This window comes from Patiria miniata, unplaced genomic scaffold, assembly GCF_015706575.1.
Source record: "Patiria miniata isolate m_02_andy unplaced genomic scaffold, ASM1570657v1 HiC_scaffold_28, whole genome shotgun sequence".
NCBI lineage: Eukaryota > Metazoa > Echinodermata > Asteroidea > Valvatida > Asterinidae > Patiria > Patiria miniata.
This window is the reverse complement of record NW_024037067.1, coordinates 1,276,356-1,290,841: the sequence shown is the minus strand read 5'-3', so window position 1 is coordinate 1,290,841 and position 14,486 is coordinate 1,276,356. Positions and strand designations below refer to the sequence as shown.

At 40.0% G+C, this 14,486-nt stretch overlaps 1 protein-coding gene across 2 annotated transcripts in view; it reads left to right on the top strand.

Annotated features, from left to right (window-relative positions):
* The window catches only part of LOC119734674 (ras-associating and dilute domain-containing protein-like), a 55,003-nt gene extending 41,052 nt beyond the window's left edge, over positions 1 to 13,951 (top strand). For both annotated transcript variants that reach the window (XM_038208197.1, XM_038208198.1), the window contains 9 exons: positions 1,240 to 1,465; positions 2,850 to 3,019; positions 3,820 to 3,970; positions 5,868 to 6,020; positions 7,989 to 8,139; positions 8,746 to 9,206; positions 9,959 to 10,176; positions 10,926 to 11,065; positions 13,250 to 13,951. In XM_038208197.1, coding sequence (XP_038064125.1) covers positions 1,240 to 1,465; positions 2,850 to 3,019; positions 3,820 to 3,970; positions 5,868 to 6,020; positions 7,989 to 8,139; positions 8,746 to 9,206; positions 9,959 to 10,176; positions 10,926 to 11,065; positions 13,250 to 13,349 — 1,770 coding nt within the window. In that variant the 3' untranslated portion in view covers positions 13,350 to 13,951. The remainder of the gene's footprint in view (positions 1 to 1,239; positions 1,466 to 2,849; positions 3,020 to 3,819; positions 3,971 to 5,867; positions 6,021 to 7,988; positions 8,140 to 8,745; positions 9,207 to 9,958; positions 10,177 to 10,925; positions 11,066 to 13,249) is intronic.
* The last annotated feature ends 535 nt before the right edge of the window (positions 13,952 to 14,486 follow it).

The window sequence follows — 14,486 nt, the reverse complement described above, 5'->3', positions numbered from 1 at the left end:
TGTAGTTGCTTGGGTGATAATAGAGCTACTGCCTTAATGAAAATACTATGTGTCAATTATGAGACATATACTGATGTGATGTGATATTCTCTTTGTCTGTCAATCCCAAAAGGCAGATGTCATACTCTCGTAACATAAACCCTATACGGTTGTTTCTAAATCTATTTTAAAATAATATCTGAAGTGAGAATACTCAAGGAATGGAATCAAATATTAAAAAATGTGTCCGCAAGATTTCCTATCACATAACAACTTCTGGAAAAAAATTCTCCCAAATTATACACTACATGTTAGTACATTCAGTCACACCAGCAATGAAAATAGTTATCAAATTGGTATGTGAGCACTTTATGTAGAGTATAACTGCAAATCCGTTATTCCTCTAAACATATGACTTAACATATAACATAACAACTAAAAATATGACATAACAACTGTTTTTCAATAGAAAATAAATTATCAATTTTAGATTTTTGCGCTGTTAAGTCGTGTGTCCATCACAAATCCTCCAATATCAATTCCAGTTCTACCCCTGTTTCTTGATTTTCCTTGATTTACTTTGACTGGACTTGTAATGTACTTGTGATGTACTTGAGTACAATACTCTTTTGCATTTTTGTTGTGCTGTTTGTTGATGTAATTTTTATTAAGTTGTGGTACCCATGCTTTTTTCGGGTTTCATCCCAAAGATTCCTTTTCTAAATTGCTATTAAGCAATACAAAAGTTATTCACTTTTGAATGAGAAATCAACCAGAAAAAAAGGCCCATGTTTAGTTATTGAATTATTACTTGAAATTTTTGAATTATTGGCTGCCAGACAATAATTCTGTTCTCGCGGGGTAGGCTGGTTCCCGTCCCACGCTCAGTGTCAACGTATGGACCGGGAGCCAGTTTGCTCGCAAAGTGGATCTGTTTGTGCCCAAAACAACAAAACCTTTCTTTCAGAGGGTTGCAGACGTCCGAAAAAAGAAAGAAAAAAGGACATGGTTGGAATAAAACATTCAAGTTGAAAATGTATTTGTAGAAACAAATCAAATTTGTTGAAGAGCACGGGTAATGCAACTTTAAGTGTTAAATGGTAATCTATTGTCACTCTGTATATTTCCATATTGAATTTCCGTATTGAATTATACACAACCATCAAATCCTGCTCACTTTTGGCTTAGGCTTGCAATGTGAACTCTTGCCTAAACCTTTCTGCTGACTTCATTTCGCTGTGCACCCAATTTTCTCCCCAGACTTTGTACATCTCCATCCCAAACTTCCTTGACACGAATCCATTTGCTGATGATGGGGACGATGATGACGTCAAGACCAAAGGTATGGACAGCGTCCTGATGGTGTTCCAAATGACCTTTGACCTGATGCGTGACCTGGGGGTGCACCCGGAGATCACATCACAGCTCTTTGCGTATCTCTTGTTCTTCACTAATGCTTCCCTGTTCAACATGCTTGTGGAGAGAGGTAATTTAGTACCCAATTTTGAAAATGTTTCTTAAGAACTTGTTTTCATGCTTAACAGCTGCATCTAGCAGATTTTTCATTAGAAGAATTTATTTCCTAAATGCGATATATCCATTTGAAAAAAAGTGAAAAATGTGCACGTTTATGAAACTTTAAAAAAATAAAAACAATTTAACAGCCGTTTCTCAGTGAACTTGATTTTTCTGCTTTATTGTTTTCTTAAATTGGGTTTCACTGTATAAAAGCCGATGAAAATTACTTTGGGCAGCCATGAGAGGGGGGATTCTAAAAAGTAACAAAAACACGTTAATCACTTTTTGAAAAAGAACTCTTCATTTCATTTTAACCGTATAGGAAGTCATTTTACTACATATTTAAGCATGCCATACAACTGCATCTTTATAGTTAAGGCATGTGTACGTGTCTCTTATTTTATTGAGAGACACGTAAAATTTTATTGAGGGATTTGATGGGGACTTACTTCGCATAAATGTTTCTTTCTGATGTCTTTTTTATCAATCTGTAATTGGAATTCATATCTTGTTATATGTAATTTTCACTCTGTGTATGTACAGTATCTTCTATTATTAATTTAAAATCAATGTATGCATTTTTGATAACTAACTAGTTTTGAATGTCCTGTAATTTGTTTTGTTTTAATGTTTTAATCTAGGGCCCCCATGGAGAACAGTTTTTAATTTTAAGTAAAATAAATAACTTAAAATGCCTAAATCCATTCAAAATGGGAGCACTTCTTTCAGAGAAGATGCCACATTTGTAATTATCAAATAAGTAATGATCACATACAAAGACGAAGGTGAAATAGGAAGAGGATTTGGGTTCAAGTTTGCCATTACTTAGGGTCTGCCTGCCATTTTGTTTACTTTTCACAAAATTAGACGAGATACAAAGTCATTTCATTGCTTAACTGAGCAACCATTTTCTTGTGTTATAAGCAAACACAATTGTTTACCATTAAGTAGAGCTATGAAATTGGGCCCATTTGGCAAAAAGTGGACTGCTGGAACAAGGCCAATCAGTCAGATGATTCTATTACTGAACGACGTTGATGGTCTTTCAACTCTTGTGGTTTCTTTTTCTCCACAACTCAAATGTCACACAAATGTGCAATTTTAAGTCATATTTAACCCTGTCAAACGTACATCTCATTGACTAAGTCTCTTCAATCTAAATGCAGCGGCTTGAAAACTGTCTTTACCCACTCAACTACCCATTTATATTCCTGGGTGGAGAGAGACAGTTATGGTAAAGTGTCTTGCCCAGGAACATGAAACACAAACCAATGCCACATCTCATTATAGTCTGACATTGTTACCTTTGAACCAAGTCTTAATGCCTAGAACATTTCTTTCCCCAATGGAAGGTGCGGATGGCAAGTTCTACAAGTGGTCCAAGGGAGCGCAGATTCGGGGCAACCTGGATGTGCTAGAAGCTTGGGTACAAGACCACGGCCTACAGGACCAATCCAAATTCCTGACCAGGGTTTCCATGGCAATTGACTTACTGGCCACACCCAAAGTGCAGCTCATACAGGTAGGAGAACATAGGTCAAAAACTTCTTTTTATTATCACAATTTTTTTTATTAATACAACTGCAACACACCTTATAGTAAAATCATGCAGAATAATGTGAGTTCCCTCAGTTTACGGATTCTTTGCCAAAGTACCCTCTCAAAGTTACTCCTTAAGATAGAGTCTCGAATGCACTATTGTTGTATGCCTGGTCATCAAGCAAAAACAAAAAGATTCATTTTTTGCATGAAACGGTAAGTAATACATCAATTTTAGTGCTATTTGCATTTTGAGATTTCAACAAAAGTAAGAAGTGGACCCTGCATTTTAAAACCTGAAATATGTCAAACAGAGGTAATTTTCTATCTGTAATACCGTTTGTACTGCACATTATTGTACATACGGGTGTATGGCTTCTGACTAGCACCCCTTGAACAAAAACATTGACAAAATGGAGAACCGCCAACATAGGGCTGGATAGCTCAGCAATTGGCAAAGCACTGGAATGGCAAAAGGAGAACATGGGTTCAAGCCCCACTCCAGTCAATTTCTTTGTTCAACTTTTCAAAAACTATTTCCCGGGTCTGCATCATGACCACGGGTGTGATCCCCGGCTACATGGCACATACAAGTTTATGGCTTCTGACTAGCACCCCTTGAGCAAAAGACATGGACAAAATGGGGAACCGCCAACATAGCTAGGGCTGGATAGCTCAGTTGGTAGAGCACTGGTATGGTATTCCAAAGGTTGCAGGTTCAAACCCTGCCCCAGTCATTTTTTTTATTCAGTTTTATTGTCACAGTTTGTGTTTCCATTGCAGGCCAACTGGAGCTCGCTTCAGTCCGATTTCTCCGAGCTCAACACCGTTCAGCTTCACCACTTCCTGAGCCAGTACCAGCTGGCTACTAATCAGTCACGTCCAACACATTGGCACCCCCCTGCTGAGGAAATGAAATCTGCCACTGACACAGGTCATTAGTCATAATGTCATGATTATGGAGGTCTTACCACTTTTCATCTCAACGTACACAACATGTACTGTATCGTTACTGCTTAAGTTGTATACTTATCCTACCAAAGGTTGTTTGGTGTACCTTGTGTGGCACTATGTACACAAGTGAAAAATTTAATAGAAAAAGTATAACCCCAGAAATGAATGCCCTTAACCACTTCGCGCCGGAATATTTTGCCAAAAATTTAGATTTTTTTAAAAAGCCAACTTCTGATAAACAGCCAAATGCCACAAATTCGCAAGAGTCATTTCAACAGTATTAGTACCATCTTTCTTGCCAAAAGCTCATTTTGTCACCGTTTTCACAAAGAGCCACACATGTGGATTTTGAAGAAAATTGTTTTCAAGATAATTGCAAGAGAAGTTCTTCCTGTTTCAAAACAGGAGGAAATCTCACTTGACCTATTTTTACGCCTTTCCATCCAGTACGTTTTGTACGCGTTCAGAGGGCACCTATGTGAGTGTCTCTTCTTGAAAATGCAAAATACACTAATTGAGATGCCTTCCCCTTTCATCATTAATGTTATTTTTCAGAAATAAATGATGTCTTGCATAAGGGAATAAATGTGTGCTCCAGAGGTTTTTATCACTCTGTTTAATACCACTTAGAGTCTAGGTGCTGATAATTACCCGAGCCAGAGGCGAGGGTAATTATCAGCACCCAGACTCTAAGCGGTATTAAACAGAGTGATAAATACCGACCGAGCACATATTTATTCCCATTCATAAATACCTTTTCGGTAAAAAATATCAAATAATTCGTTCAAAAAACGGTATGTTTCACTACTCTGAGGTGTGCACTGGAGCGTAAATTGTACAACAATAGGCCGTGCACAATGACCCCGTTCCAGATTAACACACGGTCTGCCTCCACAGACTTCATGGACTTTGTGTGTGTGTAGAAAAGGCGTGTTTAGACGTCACCCAGGGGCGAGTTGAGGCAATCTTAATGTTTTAACCCGTCAGCCCTGCCTGTGTATAAAAACAGCCCGTCCTCCGACACGAACTGGTTAAGATACATAAATGATGTATTTTATGACATCGTAAAATGTTTTAAGACAACCCAATTTTTTTTCACCACATCACAAAATATTTCGCGACATGAAATCCATGATTTTGTTTCGTCGCGAATATTTTCCAACCACATAACGGGGTCTTATGTTGACCTTGCATAAACTGAATATGGATTTACAGCATACTTTTCTCACTTGTCATGTACAAATTTATTGAGTGGGTTATTGTGCTGAAGTCAAGCCTAACCATCTAGACGTCTGGACAGCGGTTGACAAATATTAAGTCGCCAAAGTGTAATTAGCTTGTGACATGTACGAGTATATGCAAGAGACTGGGTCTAAGTGATTTACTCACACCAGGAAGTATTGGTTACACATCAAACTACATAAAAGAGGAAATGCACGCCTTGAAAAAACTGATATTGAGATACAAGGTCTGTTTAAGACCCTGGTGGAAAAATATTCGTGACATGAATGTGTGTCGTGAATTTTATGTCGCAAAATTTAAAAACAAAATGGCACTGCAGTGAAAAATTGTGTGACGTCGTAAACAAATTTACAATGTCGAAAATTTGTGATGATGTGAACATTTTTGCGATGTCGTGAACAAAATGTGTGATATTGTGAAAAAATTTGTGATGTCCAGAAAAATTTGGAATAAATTTACATCATTGATGTCCCTTCAGGGCCAACATATATCAATGGCATGTTCATCAACCAGTGGGTGAATGCACGTTGTCCCCTGGCTCCTTATCTTTAGTAGGCCTAAGTAGGCCTAACAGTTCCTTGACAAAGTCGGTATTAAGTGTAATGTATTTTTTACCCTTTCTGTTACCACTGTAGAAAACCTCCTTGAACCATTTGACAATCACCCGGCCCTTGCGCTGCCTAACCATGGCTTTGAATTGGATCTGCAGCAACCAATCACCAGCCAGCATTTTATAAACCAATTGCAGGAGTTGAAGAGGCGTTTCCTGTACATCACCTTCAGCACGGGTAATTAATGAGTTTAAGTCAATTGTGCACAAGCCACCACAAGTTAATCACTAATCATCAAGTCCGTCACAAGTCAATCACTATTCATAAATACCTCAGACAGTTTAGCTATTCCTATTGGTCGAGAGCCCGTCACGTGGCCGGTCTTAAACGGATGATAAAGACATGGCTAGCTGTGGACTAAAATGTGGACTCCTAAAAATCCAGTGCCTCTTACCGTTTCATTGGTTGAACGTTCACAATCCTCACGTAGGCATGCGCAACACTACAAGCGAGTCAGAATTTTATAGTTCTAAATTCAAAACGCAACGCCCCAGGTGCGTTCTGCGTGACATCGCGCAGAACATGTTACGCGCGCGTCAATCTCCATAAAAGGGTTGTTTACATCTTACTCGCCAGCTGAACACTCCATTATTTTGCTAGAGGGATGTTTCAAAAAGCATGAAGTGAACTTGTTGAACAAAGTCGGGATTTTTTGAACGAATTATTTGATATATTTTTACGGATAAGGTATTTATGAATGGGAATAAATATGTGCTCGTCGGTATTTATCACTCTGTTTAATACCGCTTAGAGTCTGGGTGCTGATAATTACCCTCGCCTCCGGCTCGGGTAATTATCAGCACCCAGACTCTAAGCGGTATTAAACGAGTGATAAAAACCTCCGGAGCACACATTTATTCCCTAAATCACAAGCAGCGGCGTAGCCAGGGTTCTCATCCTAGGGGGCGTGTGCAAGGGTCGAGGTTACAATGGAGGGGCACCCAACAATTTCATCCACGCAGACAGGTAGAAAGTTTTTTTTCACTGGACACCCGCCCTCTGTAAAATCAACTTTCCCATGGGGGCGCTGTTCAAAACCTACATCATGGTTGATGTTAAACAAAAAGTACTGCTAATTGCTTTCCACCGACATTAAAATAAACAGCCATTCTAAAAAAGAGAGGGTTTTGGTGAAAAATATGCACAAAATTGCAGATTATGGGAATTTATGTTCTTCCAGCTAATCATGGTAACTCATACGGCCTAGCTTTTCTCTGGATGCCAAAATTCCAGTGGGGGGCTACTGAGGGGGGGGGGGTGGTGCAAGCTTTTTATGGTGGGGTGTGCCCCCCCCCCATGCCCCCTGTAGCTACGCCGCTGATCATAAGGCAGTCACAAGTTAATCACAAGTCAGCCAGTCTCAGGTCAAGAGACATGCTGTTCAGACATGACAAAGCGACAAGGCATTAATATGTGGAAAAGGCTTTTTTTTTGTCATTGTTAATGCCCTGGTACTTGTGACCTTATGATTGATTTTGTAATTTTACTATGATATCACTTGTGATTGACTTGTGATGAATTATCATGGACTTGTGATTGACTTGGGATTGACTTGCGATTGATTGGGATTTACTTGCGCTTGACTTGCAATTGACTTGTGATTAACTTGCGATTGACTTGTGATTGACTTGTGATTGACTTGAGATGGCCGTGTGATTGACTTCTACAGCTCTGGGTAACTGATATGCCTTTACTGACCATTTTCATAGAACTGCAAGTAAACACAAAGTACCTGAGTACAGTAGAGTAACATTTGCGTCGAAAAAATTAATGTTTAACTTTGTTGTAAATTGGCAGCATGGGAACTTATCATGAATTTGCCTTTGTAATTTTTTAGAATTGTTAATATCAGTCGACCCACTGATTTTATTGTGGCAATGCAACAGTCTGTTGAAATCAAGCTTTTGGTCTTGGGGAGGTTGGCAAAATAGGTAATTATTCGGGAAAAGTTCAATTGCCTGTTTTTTCCCCACTCATATAAACGGTTTTAACCGGCTTTCATTTCTTTACAAATGGCAAAATGTCGACAGTGGGTGTAAGTTGTCTCCTTGTCCCCACCATCCCCGAAGCCCACACCACAACACTTTCTGTTCAGGTTTTAATGACAAAATGCCATCATAATTTTTGCCAATTGCCAATACACAGGAAGTGAAGATAAAACAGACAGCAGCAGCCTCACTGCGAGTCAGTCCTCATCTGAGATGCCAAACCTTGGGAATAAGTCGCCATCCAGCCCAGGCAGTGGGGACATCAGTTTTCCTGTCCCGCCTCCCCGGCCCCGCACCAAACCCAACAGGTACCAGGCTAGGAGTTCTATCAAACAAACACCACAAATTGTCCCATACATTTGGGGAAAAAATATGGCGTCATACACTCATTTTCAGTTGTTTCAAACCCAATACGTATTTAGGCCTATTTCAATTTTAGGCCAAACTATGCAACTGTTCATTTTCAAAAGAATCAAGGATTCCCGTCAACCTATTTGATTTTCATAACATTAGTAAAAGGGGACAAACCTGTGTTCACAGGAATGGAGTGCCCATGTCTCGTTCGAAGTGATTGGGCCAGACTCGACTCCATGAAATGCTGCTGTGGGGGGATCGCCACACCTCCTCCACAACGAGTCTGTTAACTTCCCAGCATTGAATAATGCCGGTAGCCATTTAACACCTGGGTTGAGAGAGTAATTCAGGTAAAGCACCTTACTCAAGGGTAGAACACGCATGGCCTGCGGAGCTTGAACCAACAATCCCACGATCATGGGGCCTGGGCTCTACCTTTAGACTACACATGCCCACAAAACATTTGTTAAGTGTTGGCTGAACGTGTAAATGTTTTAACCATATATGAACATTTTTCTGATTGTTTACAAAAATTAAATGTGGATTCCAATGCATAACAGGTACCCCCAGTCAGACTCAGACAAGGAGACCGCTACTGCCATGGAAGTGTTAAAGCGCCCTCTAGAGATAGTACCAGCCGCCCCCGTTTCCGTAGCCAACACGGTGAAGTTACCACCCTCAGAAGGGAGCTCTCTCTCAAAGAACGAGAAAATGAGCCCCCGCGTGTTCACAAATAAGCCACTCTTCACGAACAAGATGATGAACGCGGTGTCAAAATTGGAGAGTCGTGTCAAAGACGATGACAAAACCAACATGACGAGTTCGAACTCGGAGCCAAAAGACTGCCATCCAAGTTCTGAAATTGAGTGCGTGGATAGCGTTACAAGTCCTGCCATCATCCCAGCTATTGTGACCACAGAGCCGTTGGAGAGTTCAGCCCCAGAATCTATGAACCCATCGCAAGATGGTGGAACTGCCATCAAGGAACAGCAGAGGGAAGAAGCCAGAAAATGTTCAGATGGTACGTATGCTAGACGTATGTACAGCCATGCCTGAAATGAACATTGCTGTCTATGACCATAGGTTTTCCCTGCAGCATGTCAGCGGAAAAAAACTGCTCCTGAGAAACTATTCTTGGTAAAGGCCCTGATTTCATACTTGAATGCAAGTGCACATGCAAAGCATAGTTGACATCACAAAACGTTTGTACATACGTTATCTGTCATATCATAAATTTGCATTTGCTTTAATTTGCTTCTGTCACAAATAATATTCACAATCCGACTTTAATTAAGGCCAGTTCATACTTCATGGAACATGAATTTGACATCACTAAAACATTCACTATGGAATTCTTCAGGGTGAAATAGATTCAACTGTTGCAAAGTTGCAGCAGGATTATTTGCCTTTTTGGTCAACGAATTGTTTCACATTGTTTGATCGTGTGAATTATGAACGAACATATTTAAACTAAGCTTCTTTGCTTGTTTGTTGGGTTGTTTGTTTCTTGAGCTTATTTGTTTGTTTCTTCATCAATGCCAAACATTTTGAAGAATAAGCGAGCCTAAGATGTAAATACTTGCTGTGGTGTCACCAATTTTGCATTCATTTTGCTTTTAAAACAGACTTTCAACCAATCTTAAGCCAAGCTTCACTGTTTGTTATTTGTACATTCAGTTTCTGGAGCTTAAGGGGAAAAAAGGCCTCAATGTCACAAAAATGAATATTTTTTTTCAAGTGTGCTTGGCATCATCATTTTTTTTTCAATTTTAGGCCATTCGGAGGAGTTTAAGGAGCCCAAGAAGCCTTGCCCGACTCTCACATCTTCATCGTCAACATCCTCTGTCTCCTCTGCATGCTCAATCGCATCATCTGTCTTAGCCATGGAGACAGGGAAGACACAGAAGAGAAAAGACTCGGAGGAGGAGGTCTTTGTAGTGGACTTGGAGAAGGGAGAGGAGGGGGTGGGGCTTGGACTCATTGATGGGATGGTGAGTTGTCATCATTGTATATGAAGAGTTCAATATGGAATATATCCACTTGAAAAAAAGTGTAAAATTTTTGCATGGTTTTGAAAATTTATCAAACATGCATAGTGACGTAGCTCGACAGACCGCTGCCACCTTTTAGCAAGCATAGTCCAGGTCCGTTATGCCGAGATTTCAGTATTCATAGTACTAAATTCACAACGCACCATCACAGCTGCATTCTGTGCTACATAAAAGGAGGTTTTTTTTTCAGACTTACTCGCGAGCTGGACACTCCATTATATAGCTAGAGGGGTGTTTCGAAAAACATGAAGTGAAATTGTTGAACAAATTCATTGGACATTTTTTATTTTTGTCTTGTTTTGACTTTCGGACCGAAAAGTTTGGATTTTTTTACCATAAAGGTATTTATAAATGGGAATAAAATGTGTTTGGTCGGTATTAAACATTATGTTTAAGACTGGTTGGAATCTGGATGCTGATAATTACCCTCACCTTCGGCTGAGGTAATTATCAGCATCCAGACTCCAACCGGTCTTAAACATAATGTTTAAAACCTCCCAAGCACGCATGTATTCCCTTATTGATCATAAAATAGGCATGGAATTATAGCTTTGCCCACCATTTTGAAAATGATGTCTTTCTGAAGAATCCAGGGGAATTGTCGCCTGGTGAACAGTTGTCTCATTACTTCATTCTTATGATTCAATATATTCACATTTTCTGGTTTTCATCACCATGGAAACATACAGCACACCTCATTGCGGTCCCAAGGCATCTATGTCCGCAAACTGGTACCTGGCGGCTCGGCAGTGAAGGATGGCAGGTTGATAGTTGGGGACCGCATTTTGGCTGTGAACGGCACCAGTCTGGTGGGTGCCGATTACAACTGGTATGTGGATGTTGTTGAAAATAAAGTGCTTTTGAAACGTGTGTTTAAACCACTAGCACTTGTATTTAACACATTGTATTACAGGGAGTAATAGGAAAGACAGTTTGGGATGCATCCTGCGACAACACAGAACAGTTGGCAATTGGCTTTTCACAATCAAGCTGCGTCTGAGCAACGAACATATCAGTCGTCGATTTCTTGCGACCTGAGCATAAAGTCAAGTTTTCATATCGACATTTATGTCGATATGAAAACTTGACAAAATGTCTGCAAAGTTGAACTGGGTTCAACTTTGCTGATCGTCTGCGAGATAGTTTGCGTCTGTCCGAGTTGTCTTGACATTTGCGGATGAAATGTTTCCATATGTCTGCGTTGCAGTTTTGGTTTTGTTTGCGTTGCTTTCTGTATTTCTTACCCTCGATATGGAAATAGGCTTTAAACTGCGATGATATTAAAATGATCAGCATCACTCGGCTCTCAAAAAAATCAACAGTCGCAAAAGTAGAAAATGTCAACGTCTGTGCCGCAATGGAACGTGTTCCCAACAAGATGGGAATCAATCATAGTCAACCTGTATAAAGTTATGACATCATACACAGCCTGATCATCTAATGTGATTGTGAATCATTGTTACGTCGTGGGTGACGTGGGCATGGTTGCATTTATTCTGTGCCGAGATGCCGCTTGTTCCATGATAATCACAAGATTTCTAAGTTTTGTGACCTGAGCATTACTTTTGTGCATGGTTGATGCCGACGGTTCCATCGCGGCGCAAGCAAATCGCAGGCCGACCTGAGGTCGGCTTAATGGGTTAATATACTCAGACTCACTAATAAATGAAACCCAAAACATATTGATCCAGCTTGCTCAAAGTGCTGTGACAGAATGACCCACACAGTACATGCAGTACATGTGCATGCTTTGTTTCACTGTTGCATATCATTAGTGCTTCAATCTATTTGCTGATTGGTCAAAACTCTTGGCTGTGATTGGTCCAATCTATGAATAATTAGTGCCTGCTCAGAATCCCAACTTTTGCAATAGCCTAATTTTTTAAGTGTTTAATCGCCATAGAGGGGGTGGGGGGACTAATTGAATGTAAAAACAGAGCAAATGTGCCAACAATTATGAAAGCTGTTGGAGACAGCAAAAATCACTACACAGGACAGTGTAACTTGAAAAATAAACTAACTTTTAACCATGAGAAATAGCAGACCTGTGTTTGCCAAGTATAAAGGATTTTGTCAAAATACATGCATTGTGACAAAATCTCATATAATGGGTCTGAAACAAGTCGCTAAGTAAGTACTGTCAGTTCTTGAGACTGACGGCACAAACTCTGCTTATGCACACAACTATCTTGTATAAAGATGAACATGTATATTAGGGAGCTGTAACTTTAAATCCTTTTTTTTCACTTTACCAACATATTTTATAAACACTGTTTATTCGGTGTTGTCCGAGGGCTTGCAAGAAAATATTCAAAAGCTTACTCGAGTGGGACTTGCACCCATGACCTCCTGCTTACTAGTGAAGACGTCTTACCATTTGACCACCAAGCTTGACAGGGTCAGCTGGCTGGTTCAAATTTGATATACAGGCATTGATGGGGGGGGGGGGGGAGTCAGCTCTATAATGGTTCAAATTTGATATACAGGCATCGATGGGGGGGGGGGGGAGTCAGCTCTGTCAAAAAATACAGACAGAGCCAGCTTGGTATTTGTACAATATTTTGTAATATAGGGTTGATAATCGTCGGACTTGAACAGCACCCTCATTGAAAGTTTGGCATGAGCCCCCCCCCCCCCCCTACCTATTGATTTTCGGAGGCCAAGTGTCCTGAGAAAAAAACGTTCCTACCTTTCCGAATTGTTTGCTGATGAAAAAAACAAACCTTTGAAAATTCCTGAATCCGCCCCTGATATAGCAGCAGGTACCACAACCAAACTGTTTACAGGATGGAATTTGCATCAGGGAGAATTCAAGTTTCTTTTCCCCTTTTGTGAATTGTTTCTCAAGCAAGCCCTCGGACAATACTGCGTATACAGTGTTTACGAAAATATGTTGGCGGTGGAATAAATTAAGAGGCCTTAAAATCATTAAGATGGATGAAAGGATAAAATGTATTTAGCATTAGCGTATGTCTGTTCTCTATATCACTTACTTTTTCTTGTTTTGCTGCAGTGCCATGCAACTGATCAGGACATCTGGCAAGAAACTGCGCTTTCTGGTGGCCAAGTCAGAACCGTCTGTGGCTCTGAAGATAACTGCTGCTACCTGCTGATAGCTTGACTGGTGAAAAACACTTGGTCTACGTACCTATATAGCCTAACAGCAGTTTCATCACCATTTTCACAAACTGAAATGCACGCACTGTGCGCGCGCACTTCGTGAGAACCGTGTAATCAATAATTTTAGGTTTCACGAACTGACACGCAAGCATGTGGCGGAGTTATGATTTGGAGAAAAACACTTTGACATGAATTTAATCTGTCCATATACTTGTGGGGTTACAGAAACATGTAATTTAGTATCTTTTAAATTAAAAAAATCTTTGAAATTAAGATGGGTTTAGTTCATGAAAATGAAATGTACGAAGTGCACGCATGCGATATTTGGGTATCAGTTCATTAAAACCAAAATTATGCGGTATTGTAAAGTATATATGCACACGTGCCGAGCACTCGCACACCACCGAGTGTCAGTTCGTGGTGTTGGTTGTTGTTTCAGCTCTAACATTATTTGTCGCAAAATGTGCAAAATTATGCACTGCATATGTTTTGTACAATGGTTTTTAATTTGTTGTACCACTTACGCAATATATCTACATCATTTTCAGTGGCGTAGCACGGTCATTTTGATTGGGGGGGGGGTAAAATGTAGACAGGTTTTTTTTCTCTGGACACTGGGCCTCCATAAAATCAAAAGGGGGGGGGGTTTGATACCATCTGTCGATGGGGGCGCTGTTCAAAACCGACGATTATGCACACCAACAGCCAATATATGGTGCTTTTCAGGGCGATACATGTGCGAAATTCAGAAAAAGGCACCCAAAACGGCAGATGCCACACAAAAGGGCACAACTTCTAAAAAAAAAAGGCATTTGTTCAGAAAGAAAGGGCAATTCTTAAAAAAAAGGGCACTCTTTACAAATTACGCTGGCTACTCCTATGATTTTAACAAAGTGAAGGATCTGCCCACACAGCAGCAATACCAGGTTTAAGGAAATCACGTTTTTTAAGTTGGTTGATTTTTCAAACTGTGTTGTCACATAGGCCTACATTTCTCCCCAAAAATTGAAAAGAGTAAAACAGCCCAGTAGTAAAATGACCATATCTTGTTTCCTTTTTCATAAAAGCATGTTTAATTAGGGAGATATTAAATACTTAACACATTTGTCACTTTGTCAAAACGGAAAAAT